The sequence below is a fragment of the Giraffa tippelskirchi genome, chromosome X, assembly GCF_054371585.1.
Source record: "Giraffa tippelskirchi isolate mGirTip1 chromosome X, T2T-mGirTip1v1.2.pri, whole genome shotgun sequence".
In the NCBI taxonomy this organism is placed as follows: Eukaryota; Metazoa; Chordata; class Mammalia; order Artiodactyla; family Giraffidae; genus Giraffa; species Giraffa tippelskirchi.
This window is the reverse complement of record NC_137289.1, coordinates 40870103-40887706: the sequence shown is the minus strand read 5'-3', so window position 1 is coordinate 40887706 and position 17604 is coordinate 40870103. Positions and strand designations below refer to the sequence as shown.

General features: G+C 45.8%; 1 protein-coding gene across 25 annotated transcripts in view; it reads left to right on the top strand.

Annotated features, from left to right (window-relative positions):
- The window catches only part of LOC145537079 (histone-lysine N-methyltransferase PRDM7-like), a 44126-nt gene extending 26846 nt beyond the window's left edge, over window positions 1–17280 (top strand). For 2 of the 25 annotated variants that reach the window (XM_081567649.1, XM_081567641.1), the window contains 5 exons: window positions 2312–2408; window positions 3487–3650; window positions 12555–13322; window positions 14448–14640; window positions 16323–17280. In XM_081567649.1, the coding sequence (XP_081423775.1) occupies window positions 13318–13322; window positions 14448–14640; window positions 16323–16430 (306 nt within the window). In that variant the 5' untranslated portion in view covers window positions 2312–2408; window positions 3487–3650; window positions 12555–13317 and the 3' untranslated portion in view covers window positions 16431–17280. Of the gene's footprint in view, window positions 1–2311; window positions 2413–3314; window positions 3651–11373; window positions 13323–14447; window positions 14641–16306 lie in introns of all 25 variants that reach the window. The other 23 variants (XM_081567636.1, XM_081567629.1, XM_081567650.1 and 20 more) reach the window with 14 other exon arrangements.
- The last annotated feature ends 324 nt before the right edge of the window (window positions 17281–17604 follow it).

The following is a 17604-nucleotide window of genomic DNA, read 5'->3' as shown; positions in this document are numbered from 1 at the left end:
CAGGTGGCCAAAGTATTGGAGTTTCAGCTTCAACATCAGTCCTTTCAATGAATATTCAGGACTGATTTCCTTTAGGATGGACTGGTTGGATCTCCTCAGTATCGAAGGGACTCTGAGGACTCTTCTTCAACACTACAGTTCAAAAGCATCAATTCTTCAGTGCGCAGCATTCTTGATAGTTCAACTCTCAGATCCATACATGACTACTGGGAAAACCATAGCTTTGACTAGACAGACCTTTGTTGGCAAAGTAATGTCTCTGCTTTTTAGTATGCTGTCCAGGTTGGTCATAGCTTTTCTTCCAAGGAACAAGCATCTTTTAATTTCATGGCTGCAGTCACCATCTACAGTGATTTTGGAGCCCCCCCCCCACCAGAAAACTCTCTCATTGTTCCCACTATTTCCCCATCTATTTGCCGTGAATTCATGGGACCGCATGCCATGATCTTACTTTTCTGAATGTTGAGTTTTAAACCAACGTTTTCACTCTCCTCTGTCACTTTGATCAAGAGGCTCTTTAGTTCCTCTTTGCTTTCTGCCATAAGGGTGGTGTAATCTGCATATCTGAGGTTATTGATCTTTCTCCCAACAATCTTGATTCCAGCTTGTGCTTCATCATCACGTGTTTCTCATTATGTACTCTGCATAAAAGTTAAATAAGTGGAGTGAGAATATACAGTCTTGACATACTCCTTTCCTGATTTGGAACCAGTCTGTTGTTTCGTGTCCAATTCTAACTGTTGCTTGTTGGCCTGCATACAGATTTCTCAGGAGGCAGGTCAGGTGTTCTGGTATTCCCATCTCTTTCAGAATTTTCCACAGGTTGTTGTGATCCACACAGTCAAAGGCTTTGGCATAGTCGATAAAGCAGAAATAAATGTTTTTCTGGAACTCACTTGCTTTTTCAGTGATCCAACAGATGTTGGCAATTTGATCTTTGGTTCCTCTGCCTTTTCTAAATCCAACTTGAACATCTGGAAATTCACGGCCCACGAACTGTTGAAGCCCGGATTGGAGAATTTTGAGCATCACTTTGCTAGCGTGTGAGATGAGTGGAATTGTGCGGTAGTTTGAGCATTCTTTGGCATTGCCTTGCCTTGGGATTGGAATGAAAACTGACCTTTTCCAGTCCTGTGGCCACTGGTGAGCTTTCCCAATTTGCTAGCATATTGAGAGCAGCACTTTCACAGCATCATCTTTAAGGATTTGAAATAGCTCAATTGGAATTCCATCACCTCCCCTAGCGTTGTTCATAGTGATGCTTCCTAAGGCCCACTTGACTTCACATTCCAGGATGTCTGGCTCTAGGTGAGTGATCATGCCATCGTGATTATCTAAGCCATGAAGATCCTTTTTGTGTAGTGTTTCTGTGTATTCTTGCCACCTCTTCTTTATATCTTCTGCTTCTGTTAGGTCTATACCATTTTTGTCCTTTACTGTGCCCATCTTTGCATGAAATGTACCCTTGGTATCTCTAATTTTCTTGAAGAGATCTCTAGTCTTTCCCATTCTATTGTTTTCCTCTCTTTCTTTGCACTGATCACTAAGGAAGGCTTTCTTAACTCTCCTTGCTATTCTTTGGAACTCTGCATTCAAATGGGTATGTCTTTCTTTGTCTCCTTTGCTTTTCACTTCTCTTCTTTACACAGCCATTTGTAAGGCCTCCTCAGACAGCCATTTTGCTTTTCTCCCATTTCTTTTTCTTGGGGATGGTCTTAATCCCTGTCACCTGTACAACGTCATGAACCTCCGTCCATAGTTCTTCAGGCACTCTGTCTATCAGATCTAATCCCTTGAATCTATTTGTCACTTCCACTATATAATCGTAAGGGATTTGATTTAGGTCACACCTGAATAGTCTAGTGGTTTTCCCTACTTTCTTCAATTTAAGTCTGAATTTGTCAATAAAGAGTTCATGATCTGAGCCACAAAATCTGCCAACAAGGTCTCCCGACAAGATCTCTCAACTTCCTTCTTAGCCAAGCCTAAAAGACAGACTCTGTAGTGCAGCACATCAGGCCAAATACCGGATAAACTGAGAATATTTGTATGTAAGAGTACCAGGTACGGGATATTGTGCAGAAGATGTGCACTGCGAGTGAAGTCACGTAAAAGTCTTTTGTGCCACTTTCAGAGGGAAACTATTCGTCTTCCAGACGATCCAGTCGACAGGATTCAAATCACTAATAATAGTCAACTCAGCCACAAGGCAGGGCAGGGTCCCTTTGTGGAACTTAATAAAGAAGTTCCCATGCAAGCCTGTCTGCACCCTCTAATTTTCATTACTCAAATGTTTTCATTCCATCAACAGAGAGTTCAAATACAGACCATGGGCAGGCACTCGTGGAGATGATGAAGACTGCAAGAACACAGCATCCTTCCGGGGCGGTGAACACAGAATGCTGCAGGTTGGTGAGAAGATGGAGGAAAAATGGACCAGAGAATGAAGGGGAGAGTTCAGAGCAAAGATCTGGCTTTTTGGGGTGGTGGGAGCTGCTCCAGACCTGCCTGCAAGCCTTGGGGACATATTTCAAAATGTAATAAACAATGTAGTCTCTGGCCTCAATGAGCTTTGACAATCTTAATGCCTCAGCATACTAGACTAGACCAACTGCAGTGCAACAGGTTAGAGATTCAGGAGATATTATTTGGGGAAAGGGGGACAGTGACTTAAAGGAGACTTGCTCGGTCACACTTTTTCAAACAGTGTGACTACTTAATAGAGCTGGAGCCAGGATTCACCTATATATAGACTGTTCTCTTAAGCATATTTCAATTTCGTGATCATCACGAGATAACCACGTTTATGTGGGATTTCATTTTCTTTCTGTTTGAATACTTCTCTACTTATACAACCGGAAGTTAGCACTACCTTGGAAGTTACATTTTTGTATTAGGACTTTTCTCTCACTTCTCCAACTGTACCAGTTGTGCTAGATGACTTCCTACCACTAAAGATGGCCCAGTTCATAGTAATTCCTCCTGCCATACAAGAGTCTCTCAAAAAAACGAAAAGGCAGATAGAATGCAAAAGCACAGACAAGCCAAGCTTCTGAGGACTGTTTGAAAAAAAGGCCATGGGAAAGTAGGCCATGAGTTGGCTGATTGACATAGTAGTGTGGTTATAGAATCCGTGGCATCAGAAAGAGACAAGCGGCACTCAAAGATGCAGAACAGCCGAGTTTATTCAGCACCGGTGTGGGCTCAGTGGAGTCGCCGCCAAAGACTGAGTGCCTCGGCTTTGTTCTGGGTATCTTTTAATACACCGTAGATTTCCTGCTTGAACAGCTCAGATCCCTCCCTTCCCCAGGTAGCCCTAGTTCCCGAGAAGAGGAGGTGACCACCAAGCAAGAGATCAGATGTGGAAGCGGTGATTGATGAGCAGCAGCTGTTAACACAAGATAAAGGAAGGGAAAGCAAAAGGTTGTTACTTTAATTGGGGGCTTTGATCTGGTTTCTATTTCATTCCCCGCTCTTGATATTTAGGGTGCATCTGCGGCTGTCAGAGAACATCATCATCCAGACCTGGTTGGTAACCCCTTAAAAGCAACAACTAGGTGGCTGTTCTCCGTTTGACAACTCTTTCTATGAATGAACCCTGTTACGTGTTTGATTAGGACCGGTATGAAGCAGGGAATAAGCAGTCATCGGTGAGTATGACTACGACAATCCCAATCATTGTTTTAACCAGAAACATTGTCTGAACTAGAAGATGGGCAGTCTTCCTGATATTTTTAGCTATGTCTGTCACAACTCTTCGATTGTCTCCTATTTGGATGCAACAGTCAGTTTGGTAGAATTTCCCACAAGCTCCTCCTTCCTCCACTATTCGATTTGGATAGATGGCAGTCCTCATCTGGGATTGTTGCTGTGCCAACAGTTCCAACGCAGTTGCAATTTCATTAGTTATACTCTCAAGTACCGCCCGCAGTCGGATTATTCCGTTGAGCATGTAAATGTGGGTCCTGTACCCCCAACTGCCGTCTTGTGGCTACGTGGCCGGACCATAATACGGGATTATCTGTTGGGGGCGCTCAGCTTTGCCCCAACTTTGTTTTCCCCCTAGCTCGAGGAATCATTTTTCTCTATGTCTCAGGTTGTCGCAAATTGGGAACACCAGCGTGTCCCCTGGTGAGTCGGGAAGAGGAAGAAACCTGACTGAATTATTCCTATGGTGCAGGTTCCTCCGCATCTGGATGGGAATCATGAGTAGGCCTTCTCCCGCAAATCCAAAAAGTCCCTCTCGGGGCTGCCATAAGTCTGGGTTTGTGGAGTTAAAATGCTTCCAATATGGGCTAATGCCTGGGATTGCAAGAAAAGGATTAGTATCAGGTTGACTTCCCGTACAGTTTCGCTCTGGAATCCCAGAAGTGGAGTTGAAGGGAGTGCAAGTGTGATTTCCATTCCCTCCCTTTTGGGGATCCCGATACCAGGTTGGGGCCCCTGACCACCACAGACGTTTGTTACAGGTACCATTATAGACCAGGGCTCTTCTACATTTTGTTTCTCTGACCCAGGTATAATGTGTCCCTTCCTGGCTTAGGCATTCTTTGCCTTCTGTTTCCTTGGACAGGGTCCAACTCTGAATAGAACCCCCTGCCCGCCTGCTAGTTGTTCGATTCCATTGGAATAGCAGAGAGGCATCCAGTGCAGTACACTTCCAGGGCCATGTTTTATGCATCAGAGCTCCTCCACAAACACAGCAGCTAGTGACATTTAGTTCCAGGGCTACCTCCTCGGCTAGATGGATAAAAGGATTATTTCCAATAGTGGTCATTTCTAACTTATCTTTGAGGGAAACTCAAAGCTGGTTATAAAGTCCAGAGGACCCCATCTTTGGACCTGATGCCAATGGGTCTGGCTTGGTTACTTGGGCCTTTAACCATTTGACCACCTCCTGGGCTCGTTCTTTCCTAGCCTGGTCTTCCCCCCCACAATCTATCATCCCAAAATGAGTCTGTCGAGTCTAGCAAGCCATCTGTCTTGGGGTACCATAGCACGTTAGGCCATTCACACTGTGGGCTCTAATTGTCCCTCGCAATGATGCTTCCTTTCTCTAGTTCATGGGAAAGCTGAACTATAACATGCGGCTGGTTTGTATGTGCAGTCAGTGAATCCTTGGGCCCATTTACCCTCATGGTAGAAAGACTCCGTACATTCAGAACAATTATCCTGGCTCTCAGATGAGGAGGCGACTTTACAACTTAACAGAACTATAAGGCAAAAATACACTGTTTTCATATTTAAGTTGATCACAGTCGGAGGAGACTCCTAAAAAAGAAGAAGTATGAAGAAGTAGGGAAAGCAGAGAGAGAGTTTTTGGATACAAGTCCACTCTGTGGGAGAGAGGAAAGCCCTATTCCAAATAAGATGAATAGGGGGAGTCCCAGACCAATTAATAACCAATACATCTGCCTTGTGTAGGTCCTATTGGTTCCTCCAGCTTCAGCCGTGTGTTTCTTAACCAGCTCCCGGTGTGGCCCCCAGCAGGGCTTTGGGGTGCTTGTTTCCTTCTTTGCAAGGTCAGGCACAGGAGTTTCTCCAGACTAAGGGTCATTTCCCACTTTTCCTGGCTATCAGTGGGACTTGCAGGTTTGACTCTGGAGTAATGGGTCCAAGCATCTGTTCATGCCACCTTGAGATCAGTGGGGGTAGTTAAGATTACAAAATAGGGCCCTTTCCACATGGGTTTTACAGGCTGTTGTTTGCAATCCTTACCCATACTCGGTCCCCTGGTTGGTGAGGATGTGCTGTTATACCTAAGGAAATGGGTATTCTATCAATTATCCACGTATGTATTTGAGAGATTGTGTGTCCTAACCCTTTTAGCTGCCTATATAAGTCCAAGTTCCCCAGTTCTCTGGTGTCTCCCCTTAAGTTGACTAGCGAGGGTGGTCGTGCATACAGGATTTCAAATGGCAAAAACCCTGTCCGTGCCCCGGGTGAACACCTCACCTTTAAGAGGGCCGCAGGCAACATGCCTACCCAAGATAAGCTGGTCTCCTGGCATAGTTTTGCTAGGGTTTGTTTGAGGGTTCCACTCACGTGTTCCACTTTCCCTGAGCTCTGGGGATGGCAGGCAGTATGCAATTTCCACTGGGTTTTCAAAGCCTTTGCCACCTGTTGTTCTGCATCGGCTACAAATGCCGGTCCATTGTCCAACCCTATGGTCAGACACATTCAATATCTGGGGACAATGTCTTTCAGGAGTGCCTTGGTTACTTGTCTTGCTTTTTCAGTTTGGGTAGGAAAGGCTTCCACCCAGCCTGAAAAGGTGCAGATCAAATCTACAAGGTATCTAAATCCTTGATTTGGAGTGATTTCAGTGAAACCTGCTTCCATATCCTCAAAGGGGGATAGTCCAAAATGTTGTGTCCCTGCTGACCTACTAGGCCCCTGGCGAGCATTATTTTGTAAACAGGTTACACATCACTGGGAGACCGAAGAACAGAGTGCGGGGAGGTGAGCAACGAGATAGTATGGGCCTAGCAACGTCTCTAAGGCAGTCTTGCCCATATGGGTCAGTTCATTTCGCTGGTGCACCAGCTTGTAGGCAAGGTGTTCCAGAACATAGACTCGTGGTCTTGTGTGAGCCACCATCCCATCTTGGCCTTGGTTCCCCCTTCCGTTTTCATCCATTTCCTCCGCAGGCCGGCCGGATTTCCCAGGCTAACAGGGCCCCTGGGCTGCTGGAGCTGTGAACCACTCCCAGGCTGCTTGGCCCAATCTCAGCCATTGGCAGAGAGGGTAGTGGGCGTCACGCTCCACGGACAGGCCCCTAGCCCAAAGGGAGTCGCCTCGGGCCCACCTCACCCCCTTGCCCCGGCTTCCGGGGCTCCAGCGAGCCACGTGATGCCTCTGATTCGCTGAGTGCCCACCTCCAGGCATATTGCCTGTCTTCCATCTGGCAAAACCCAGGTGCGAGCTGCCATTTCCTTGGCCTGTAGAAATTCAAACCATGAATTCCCACTTCCATATCCGAAAAAGACACTCCTGCGTCCCACAGGACCTTAGACATCTGGGTGCTCTCCCAAGGTGTCCCATGAAAGGCAGGGGGGCAATGTGGCTGGAGAGTTTCCTCCATAAAGCAGAGAGCCCGATGTGGTCTGGATGATAGGAGAGTGGGTACAAACCCAGTTTGATACAATTGAGCTCTTTTGCTCAGGAGCCACAGGGTACAGAGCTCTCTGTGTCTCTGTCTCTGCTTCTGGCACGCACTGTTTCTCTGTCCATCTTTCTCCGTGTGTAGTAGGGGCTTGTGTCTGTGTGTCTCTGTCTCCCTGACTGGTGCTGTTGCCCTCTGCCACTCTCCGGACACCGGCACTCATAAAAGACACTTAACCTAGGCATAAAGCCAAAGTTCTCCTCCTGTGTGAGTTGCACCCACGGGAGATCTGACTTTGTCAGTTCACAAAGCTGGGGAATGCTTTCTCAAACTTAGAGGCAAACACAGGCGATCTCTTCTGAACCACAGAAGGAGACAGGCGTCCCTCCCTCCCTCACATGGTGGACATGAACACTGCACAGGACTACGGTGGCTTGGCCACACTTTGGACAGGGGGAGAAACGGGGCATGCTCTAGCTGGCATGAGGGAGCTCCATGAAATGTGCTTAAATGCCAGTCAGTGAGAATGCTAAGGACAGCTCTCCATTGAGGACCATGACTCACCGGTGCCAGAGGCATTGAAGTCTGCCCATTTAGTGTATACAGGCCCTTTCAAAATGGGGCTGTTCTCGTTCAGCCTCCAGGTTGAGAACACACCGCAGCCTACCCTGTCTCCCCAGCCCTGTGGGGTCGGGAGCAGCGAAGAATCAACTGACGCCATCCTTTGCATAGTCCTGATAGCCAAGCTTTCTGCGAAGAGAATAAAGAGTGATGTTTCCAACTGGAAAACTCTGCAGGTAGCAGCTGCTTATGCTGGAGTCCCGTCAGTCAACCAAAGCTTACATACAAAGCAAGGTGTGCTCATGCCCCTGGTCATTTTGGGGCATGAATGCTGCTACACTTGAGAAGGACAGAAAGATCCAAGGGACTGTAGCCCCGCCCCCTCTTCTGTGCCTGGGAATCCACCCCATTCTGTTTCTTGGCTCCTTTCCATCCTCACCGACTTCCCACTGGTGCTTTCTGCCTGCCTATCCTTTCGGCAAGGGATCCAGGGTGCAGCAGCACACTCGGAAAAAGGAAGGAATTCACGTCAGGACATTTTTAAACGAGCAATGTGGTGTCTTCCTCATGACTGCTATTCAGTAATGCCTGGAGCCTAAATACAGCAGGCTCTGCACTGGAACCTGTCTCTCACTGTCCCAGGGTCCCTGCATGCAAACAGCCTGCCGTCCTTGCTTCATCCCTGTTCCCTCCCTCACAGGCAGACACTGGCAGAGGGGCACTCACACACACCGCCCACCTGCGCTTTCCTCACCCTTCTGCACTGCCAGGTAGCTGGAAGTGCCCGGACGGATTGCACGCTCACACCCAGGCTCTCCTAGGATGCCTGGGGATTCACTCTGAGAGCCTACATTAGCATGTCATTTGTCTCGCATGGTGCCAATATGGAACACACTTGGAGAGGGAGTGTGCTGGCTGACAGGCTGATCCTAGGCAGCACTAGCCTAGGACTTGCCCAGATCGCCTTCTCACAAGTGTGGAACAATCTTCAGTGAAGCCGGCTCTCATTCCAATCCTCCTCCTTCCAGTCTCTTCCTTTATCCGAAGCACCCTGGCCTCTTCAAAATCGGGGGTCCTGCCCTAGCCTCGTCCAGCATTTCCACAGGGTAGCCAATGCACCACAGACTGAGGGGTCCACAGACGGTGGTTTTAAATCCCCACATCACTTGATTTATTTCCTCTGGGTGACTCCTCAAACCCCCCACCACTGCTTACGGATACAAACACACATCACAGCAGGAATTGTGAGCTTGTTTATGCCTCTTGATGTAACTGCAGATTTGCAGAGTCACTGTCCACAGTTGTCATCTGTCATCCTTCCCTCATTCCTGTCCCGGACAGGGGCATGACAGAGATGCATGGACCCGTCTCCCCTAGTCTGTGAGCGCCTCGTGCCTCCTCTTCTGGTTGCTCCACATCTCATGTTCTGTCACCTTCATCTCTGTGTCTGCAGAGGCCAGTACCCATGCACACACACATGCAACACAAGCAGACACGTGTCAGGGACAGGGACCCAAATGCAAACAGGGAACACGTGGCAGTACGTGGAGAACCACTGGTTCATTCAAAATATAGAGATTTCCATATTTCTTATAAGAAAATCTCCATTCTGATCTTCAAATGTGAACCATACCAAAGTCCAACTTCCATGAAGGAGCATTAGCACCTAGATTTTGGTATAGGAAATATAAGGAATTCCATATTTCATGGTGGATAATGGTTGTCTTGATATATGTATGAGAAATGCAAAGAATTTCATATTTCATGAAGAAACAGTGGTGCTGACATTTTCCCTTGTGAAATAGGGGAATACCAATACTATATTGGATCTCCGTGTCTTAAGAAAACCAATGCCTAGATTTTCATGTGTGAAATGTAGAGTATCCCATATTTAATGTAAGAAAATCACCACCCAGATTTTCATATAGGAAGTATAGAGAATTCCATAGTTCATGTAAAAAACTCTGGATACAGATTTTAATCAAGTGAAATACAAAAAAATTCAACATTTCATGTAGTAAAACCATCGTTGAGATTATCATATGTAACATACAGAAAATCTATTTTTAAGAGAGTAAAAATGTCACAGTGATTTCCATATCTGAATTATGCAGGGTTCCATATTTTATGTAGTAAAATTGGTATGCAGAATTTGAAAGATATCTTAAATATACAGAATTCCTGATTGCATGAGGGGAAATTGGCACCCAGGTTTTCCTATGTGATACACATAATGTTCAATACTTCCTCTAGGAAAGTTTGAGCAGAGGTGTTCATATGTGATACATAGATATTTCATATTTATGTAGAAAATGGATGGCCCTAGTTCAAATCTGATATATAGAGAATTCCGTATTTCATACGGGAATATTGTCACTCATATTTTCATATATGAAGCATAAAGATTTCTGTATTTTTTGTGCAAATATCTGGGCCGAGATTTTCTTATACTAAATGTGAAAAATCTCATATGACAAGTATGAAAATCTGTTCACAAATTTCTATTTGTGAAATGTAGAGGTGTCCTAATTAATGTGGGAAAATTGGTTCCCTGATTTCTATAACATGAAATATAGAAAATTACATACTTATGTCAGAAAATCTTAATTAAGATTTTCATATATGAAATATACAGAATCCCATATGTCAATATAGCAAAAGTCTTTGTTCCAATTATCATCTGCAAAATGTATGTGATTCCATATTTTATTTAAGCAAATCTGCACACTGATTGCCACGCGTGAAACATACAGAATTTGGTATTCCACATTTGAAAATCTATGCCCACCAAAGCCAGGCTAATATTTTCATATGTGTTGTGGAGAGAATTGAATATTTAATGTAGGAAAATGAATGTCCATATATTCAAAGGTTTACCATGGAGAATTCCATATATTGTGTAGGAAAATGTGCTCACAGATATTCATAAATGTAACATAAAGAAGTCAATATTTCCATTGGGAAAACTTTTTCCAGATTTTCTTAGAGCGTATTCCATATATCATGCAGGACAATCTGTGCCTAGATTTTCAAATGTGAGCTATAGAGAATTATATATATTTAGTGCAGAAATAACAGCATCCTAACCCTTACCCGACACCCTAACCCGACACTCTAACCTGACACCCGACACCCTAACCCGACTGCCTAACCCGACACCCTAACCCGACACCCTATCCCACACCCTAAACCTAACCCACACCCTAACTTACACCCTACTCAACCCCTCACCCCTAGACTTACCTTTTGAAGACCTCTGTCTGTCTGTGGATTTATGTATGTCTCAGTGTGAGTCTTCTGTTTTTTGATAATATTGCTGAAGTTGTAAGTGAGTTCTTATTTAAATAATCTAAAGAAAAGGAAGCCCTTACAAATCAAACAGTTCTAAATACAAGAAAAAATTGACCTAAATGAATTTTAGATTCATGTGAACTGGGAAATAGTCAATATTAAATACCTGGTATTTATTTTTTTTCACTACTCTAGACATGTCTGAGTCATTAACAGTAAGCATAAAATTTTTATAGTGCCTAGGTTTATTATAAGTTAAATATTGCTATATTGTTATGTCTGTCACAAGCTTGTCAACAAAGAAAGTACCTCTAAAAACAAACAAACAGAAAAACTCCTAAAGAATGTAAATGCGATATGAGCTTTTAGATAAACTGTTAAAAATAATTATACTTTAAAATATCTATCTACAATAGTCTCAATTGAAGGCAGAGGAGAAGGGGACGACAGAGGATAAGATGGTTGGATGGCATCACTGACTCGATGGACATGAGTTTGAGCAAGCCCCGGGAGTTGGTGATGGACAGGGAAGCCTGGCATCCTGCAGTCCATGGGGTCGCAAAGAGTCAGACACGACTGAGCAACTGAACTGAACTGAATTTACAATAGTTTCTCCAGATTTTGGTTACCTGAATTTCTATCGTTGTGCTAAACTAAGTGATGACAGTGTATTGAATAGCTAGGTCATTTCCAAATAAATAAGGTTCTGAGACATTCACTACTTGACAGGACCTTCCTCTTACACAGACACTAAAGAGGTTTTTGACCATCCATGAATAGTGTCTGGTGCCATCCTAAGATGTTCACTATAAGAAAGCAAAAATGTTTTTTAGATAGTATCACTGATACGTATGTTCACCAATCTATAGAATGCCAATGTAAAAGTCAGTTCTTTGTTGCTTAAGGAAAATGTATGTCTTGTTATTAAAGAAGGTATGAGTAATGAAATCACATTTTATGAAGGAAAAAGAAATAGTTCTGACTTCGGGTGGCAGTTTCAGGATGGGAGAAGCAAAGGAATGGGTACGGAAAGGGATAAGGAGGTTTTATGGGAAGTGGACCTCCAGAAAAGTGTTTTGTGCCTAGTACAAGTTTTCTTGAGAGGTTGAACTGCCTTTGCTAATGGATTTTAAGTTTCTTTACCTCTTGAGTGATCTGTTCTAGGTTGACCTTTGAAATCCTTTGTTAACTTTGGCTAAGTGGATAAGTATTGTTTCACAGTGACTTATGTCATCCTACTTGACTGTTATAAACCCTTTTGATATTTATAAACAAACCTTCCTAAATAATTGACGTCTAGCTACCTTTGGGATGCTTCAGAGGGCCCCTGAGACCTCCCAAAGAGAGATATTAAACAGCCCGAGTTCATTTGGCATGTTAAACTACATGGGAAGTGTTGTCAGAAGAAGTGATGGATCTTCTCAAGTTATATTGTATGGTTGATGATACTAATATAGATATCCTAGAAATTATGTGACATTCATGAAAATCTGATATGTTTTGGTAAAATGCTGTCAGTTATAATTCTAGTTATCATATTCAAGTGTTTCAAGTCACAGCAATGGCCAGATTACTTTGTCAATTTCAATTTAATCAGGTTTTAAACATGCCTTCTATGGTTTCACACTGATGCCTTTGCAAAAATACTGCTACTTCAAGATATATGGAAAAGACTTTTCTAAGCTTACCCATAAACAATTTTTTTTCTGTCATCTGGTAAGCTGGTACCAGACTGGAATTTGGTCTAGTCTCTAGGATCATCGAAAAAGCAAGACAGTTCCAGAAAAACAGCTATTTCTGCTTTATTTACTATGCCAAAGCCTTTGACTGTGTGGGTCACAATAAACTGTGGAAAATTCTGAAAGAGATGGGAATACCAGACCATCTGACCTGTCTCTTGAGAAACCTGTATGCGGGTCAGGAAGCAACACTTAGAACTGGACATGGAACAACAGACTGGTTCCAAATAAGAAAAGGAGTACGTCAAGGCTGTATATTGTCACCCTGCTTATTTAACTTATATGCAGCGTACATCATGAGAAACGCTGGGCTGGAAGAAGCACAAGCTGGAATCAAGATTGCCGGGAGAAATATCAATAACCTCAGATATGCAGATGACACCACGCTTATGGCAGAAAGTGAAGAAGAACTAAAGAGCCTCTTGATGAACGCAGTTGAATCCATGCAGGCTGAAGAGCACCAATGACAGCAGAGAGAAATCGTTCTTCTATTGCTTCCTACACAAAAAAATAAATAAAAGAGAGAAGAAAGCTTGTAACTCTTTTTCTGACACTCAGATCACCAAAGGGAGAAACTGCTATGAATATGTGGATAGAAAGGACACGTCTTTGGCCAACTGGATGAGGTGAGTGCAGTGAGTCTGCAGTTTGTAGACGTCGCTCTTCCCTCAAGCCCACACCCCTTTCCTTCTCAACCTGTCTCCCTCAATAGCTTTCACATCTTCTTTCCTCTTTTCCTTCCATATCATGCTCTTTCATTTCAAAAGATATTGGAAAGAAAGAAATACAAATATAGCATGTGCCCTCAAAATACAAGTCTATGTGCTAAACAAAACTGGGGGACTTGAAAACAACTTGAGGAGTCTAGATTCACCAGGGACACTGTAACTCACTTAATTGACACTTACCAAGCACTTCATGTTTCAGTTTAGACAGTGAACTTCATTACTGAAGCAGGTCACACAACCCATGTCCTTTTGGAGAACATACTGCAGACAGACATTAGCCAATTGGTTTTAGAAATAGTAACTTTAATTTTTCCATTTTTGAGTAACTGCACAGTGCCAGGATAACCTAACACGAGAGACCTTGAGTCCATGTGGGCAACAACCTCCCCAGGCTCGGTTCCAGTGAGAAGTGAGCCCTGAGGCCTGGGAAGGAATGCGGGGCAGGATGGCCGTGAGCATGGCCATTCTCTAAGGGCCTCTCCTTTCATCAGGGCAGGCAGAAAGTGAATAAACTATTACTGTTCTGGGTCTCAAGCTATGTCAGAGCACTCTCCAAGTTTCCATGGGAGGGGGTGGGCAAGTGAACAGGACCCTGGATACACATGGGGAGATTGAAGAAAAGCCTCGGGAGAGAAGGCAGGCTGGGGTGAGTGCTGAGGGGTGTGTGCTAGCCTAGGAGCACCAAGTCCTGTGGAATGAAAGAGAACTTAATTTAGAACTTAGGGGAGCTGGAGGTCACCAGCCTCATGGACAGTCCAGGTGGAGACGCGGCTGGGACTGGGCTCCGGAAAATGGCTAATTAGGTAAGGAGAGAAAAGCATTCCAGCCAGGAAGAGGACCAGAGACAGGATCTGGAAATAGGAATTCGCACGGCCTGGTCGAAGGTGTGAACAGAAGGTCCCCATGAGGGGCGGTGGGAGCCACAGCGGCCTCAGAGTCTGAAGGCAAGGAGCTGGGCATGGTCCGACAGTGGGGGGCGCTCGTCACCTGAGGTTTCTTTTCCTTTCCCTGCCTCGACCCCAGGTATGTGAACTGTGCCCGGGACGATGAGGAGCAGAACCTGGTGGCCTTCCAGTATCACCGGCAGATCTTCTACCGAACCTGCCAAGTGGTCGGGCTGGGCTGTGAGCTGCTGGTCTGGTACGGGGACGAGTATGGCCAGGACCTCGGCATCAACGGGACAGCAGGGGGAAGAGCGAGCTCGCGGCCGGGAGAGGTGAGCGCCACCCCTCTTCCAGCGCCCCAGCCCACCCCGGGGAGCCTCCCTGGTCCGATTCCAAAGCAGAGTACAATCCAGTCTAAAGTCAGTCAAGTCGCAATTAAAATGCCTCAGAATTAGATTCATTTCATATGACTGTTAGGAAAGATTTTTATGTGAAAAATGTTAGTTCTAATTTTCAACATTTTATGCAAAAAATATGTAACATCACCTTCTGCTGAAAGGCTCAGAAGCAAAAAGCAAGTTTTCTAGCACCTACCAGCTCTCTCACCTTTCCCTGTTTCTTCCTCATTTCCTCCCATTTCTAAGCGACAGGAGTCCAGTGATTTGCATTCAGTCACTGTTTCAGTTTGTTGTCCTGTGAGTTCATACTCTGTGCCAGACAGGGCTCCACCCACCAAAACAGACAGAACCACTGCCCTGGGGCAGCACCGGCTTCATACCAGACAGGGGCTGGTGCTCTGAGGAAAACAGTGCAGGAAAAGTGCCTTGGATCAGTGTGAGCAGAAGGCGGGGTGTGGTGCAGGATGGTGGGGCAGGGTCTCTGCAGAGATAACACCCGTGGGAAAGGATTCCAGGCAGGGGAACAGCCAGTGCCGCAGCCCCAGGGCCGGGACGAGAGGCCATGCCGGTGGTCGCAGGAGGAAGCACAGAGGGACAGGAAGGAGGCTGGACGGGACACGGAAGCCTCAGGGCCTGTGTCCACGTACAGGCCCCAGGGGTCTTTCTGGGTGACACAGAACAACCGTGAGGTTTTCAGCTGCAAGCGGCATGTTCTCTGTTCTGTGACAATGCTTTGGTTCATTTTGGGGAAGAGACAGCAGCGGAGAGTCCCCTCAGAGGTCAGTTCATTGCCGGACACGAGGGGAGAGTGGGCTGGCTGAAGATGCACGGGAGTGAGGGTGTGAGGAGTCTGGCTGGAGATGTATTTTTAAACAGGACTTCCTAGTGCATGTTAAATGGACTAAGACTGAATGAAATAAATGAGGTATGAATACTGGTGAGGCTTGAGAAAGGACATGCCTTTATTTTCGGATTTATGGAAAACTGAGAGAGGAGCAATTTGTGAAGCAGTTGGGGCAGCAGGAGCCAGAGACCTGTAGTCAGTGGGACCTGGGCCACTCGGTCTCGTCCAGTCTGAAACCCACTTCCTGCAGAGATCGGCACAAAGGCTGCTCTTTGAACCAGGAGCCGCAAAGTCAGCTTTACTCACACCTGCTCTAACTACCCCCTGTGCTACCTCCCATAGGCAGAGAGCTCCAGGCCAGGCGCCCCTAACTTAATAGACCCTTTCCCCTCACAGGGAGCCACTCAGGAAGATTCTACCTAAGTCATCAAGAGTCTTATCTCTCAGTAGGGTAAAATACCTGTGGCCACTGTGACATGACTTTTCAGATACTGACACACAGGGAAAGGTCCCTGCAGATCCACCTCTATCAGGAGAGACGCTGCTCTGATGCTGCTGGAAGGTCCCTAGTCCGGGTGATACGTAGAAAAGGCCCTTGACACAAGCTTCCCGGATTTCTGTAGATGTAGAGAATAAGGATGGAATGGAAAAGTGGACTGTAGAGACACACTTGATGGGAGACAAATCGTGCGCTGTCAACACCAAGATGATTAGTGGGCAGGCCTTACGACGGCAAACCAGCTACCTGACCAAAAGCTTTCTCTTTCAGCAGAACCGAAGCCCAAGATCCACCCATGTGCCTCCTGCTCTCTGGCCTTCTCTAGTCAGAAATTCCTCAGCGAACATGTCCAACGCAATCACCCCTCTCAGACCCTCCTGAGACCATCTGCAAGAGACCACCTCCAAGCAGAGGATCACTGCCCAGGCAATCAAAATCAGCAGCAGCGATATTCTGATCCGCACAGCCCGAGTGACAAACCTGAGGGTCGCGAGGCCAAGGAAAGGCCCCAACCTTTGCTGAAAAGCAAAAGGCTGAAGAGGATTTCAAGGGCCTCTTCCTACTCGTCCTAGGGACAAATGGGGGGCTCTGGGATGCATGAGAGAATGACGGAAGAGCCCACCACAAGCCAGAAACTGAATCCAGAGGACACAGGCAAATTATTCATGGGGGCAGGGGTCTCGGGGATTATAAAAGCCAAGTGCGGAGAGTGTGGGCAAGTCTCCAAGGATAGGTCAAGTCTCATCACAAACCAGAGGACACACACAGGGGAGAAGCCCTATGTGTGCAGGGAGTGTGAGTGAGTCATGACCAACAAACCACATCTTAGCCACAGGAGGATTACTGCAGCCGCCCCATGCCTCAGCTCTAAGGGGGCCTCAGAGGAGGTCTATGACCCTTTACTGTCCCCAAGAGTATGAGAAGAGACTTCCCAGGTGGTCTAGTGGCCAAGACTCCAATGCAGAGACCCATGTTCAATACCTCATTAGGGAACTAGCTCCCACATGCTGCAACTAAGACACAGTGCAGCCGAATAAATTAATACATAAATAAATATTTTAAAGAAAAAGTGTGATAAGCCCAGAATTAATTGATTAAACAGACCTTCCACTTTCATGACAGGAGAGGAGGTAGATAAACAGCAGAGGGTTTCTTAAGTGTTCTGGAGATGTTCATGCCAATTGCCTTTGTGGGTTTTTTGTACTCCTAATAAATTTTGTCTCCAAACAAATCTGAAGCCCAGACTACGTACTTATTCCCCGCTTATTACTGAGAGCAGTGGGGTCCAGTGGTAGCTGAACCCCTGGGAAGGCATAATTCTGGAGCCAACTCAGTTAGGTCATGGAACAGTCAGTTCCTGGGTCCAGGGAGAGGAATCTAGGGTTTGAGACAGACTCACCAGGGAAGAGAATTTCCCGGCCTCCTGGGAAGTGTGGCCTCTCCTCCTTATAGACCACGACTCTCCTTTGGCCTCTCCTGGTTGCCCTCTGGTTTCCTCTGGCTTCTGTGGCCTCAGAGGTGAAGGCCTCGTGCACGTGTGTGTGCGCATGTGCGT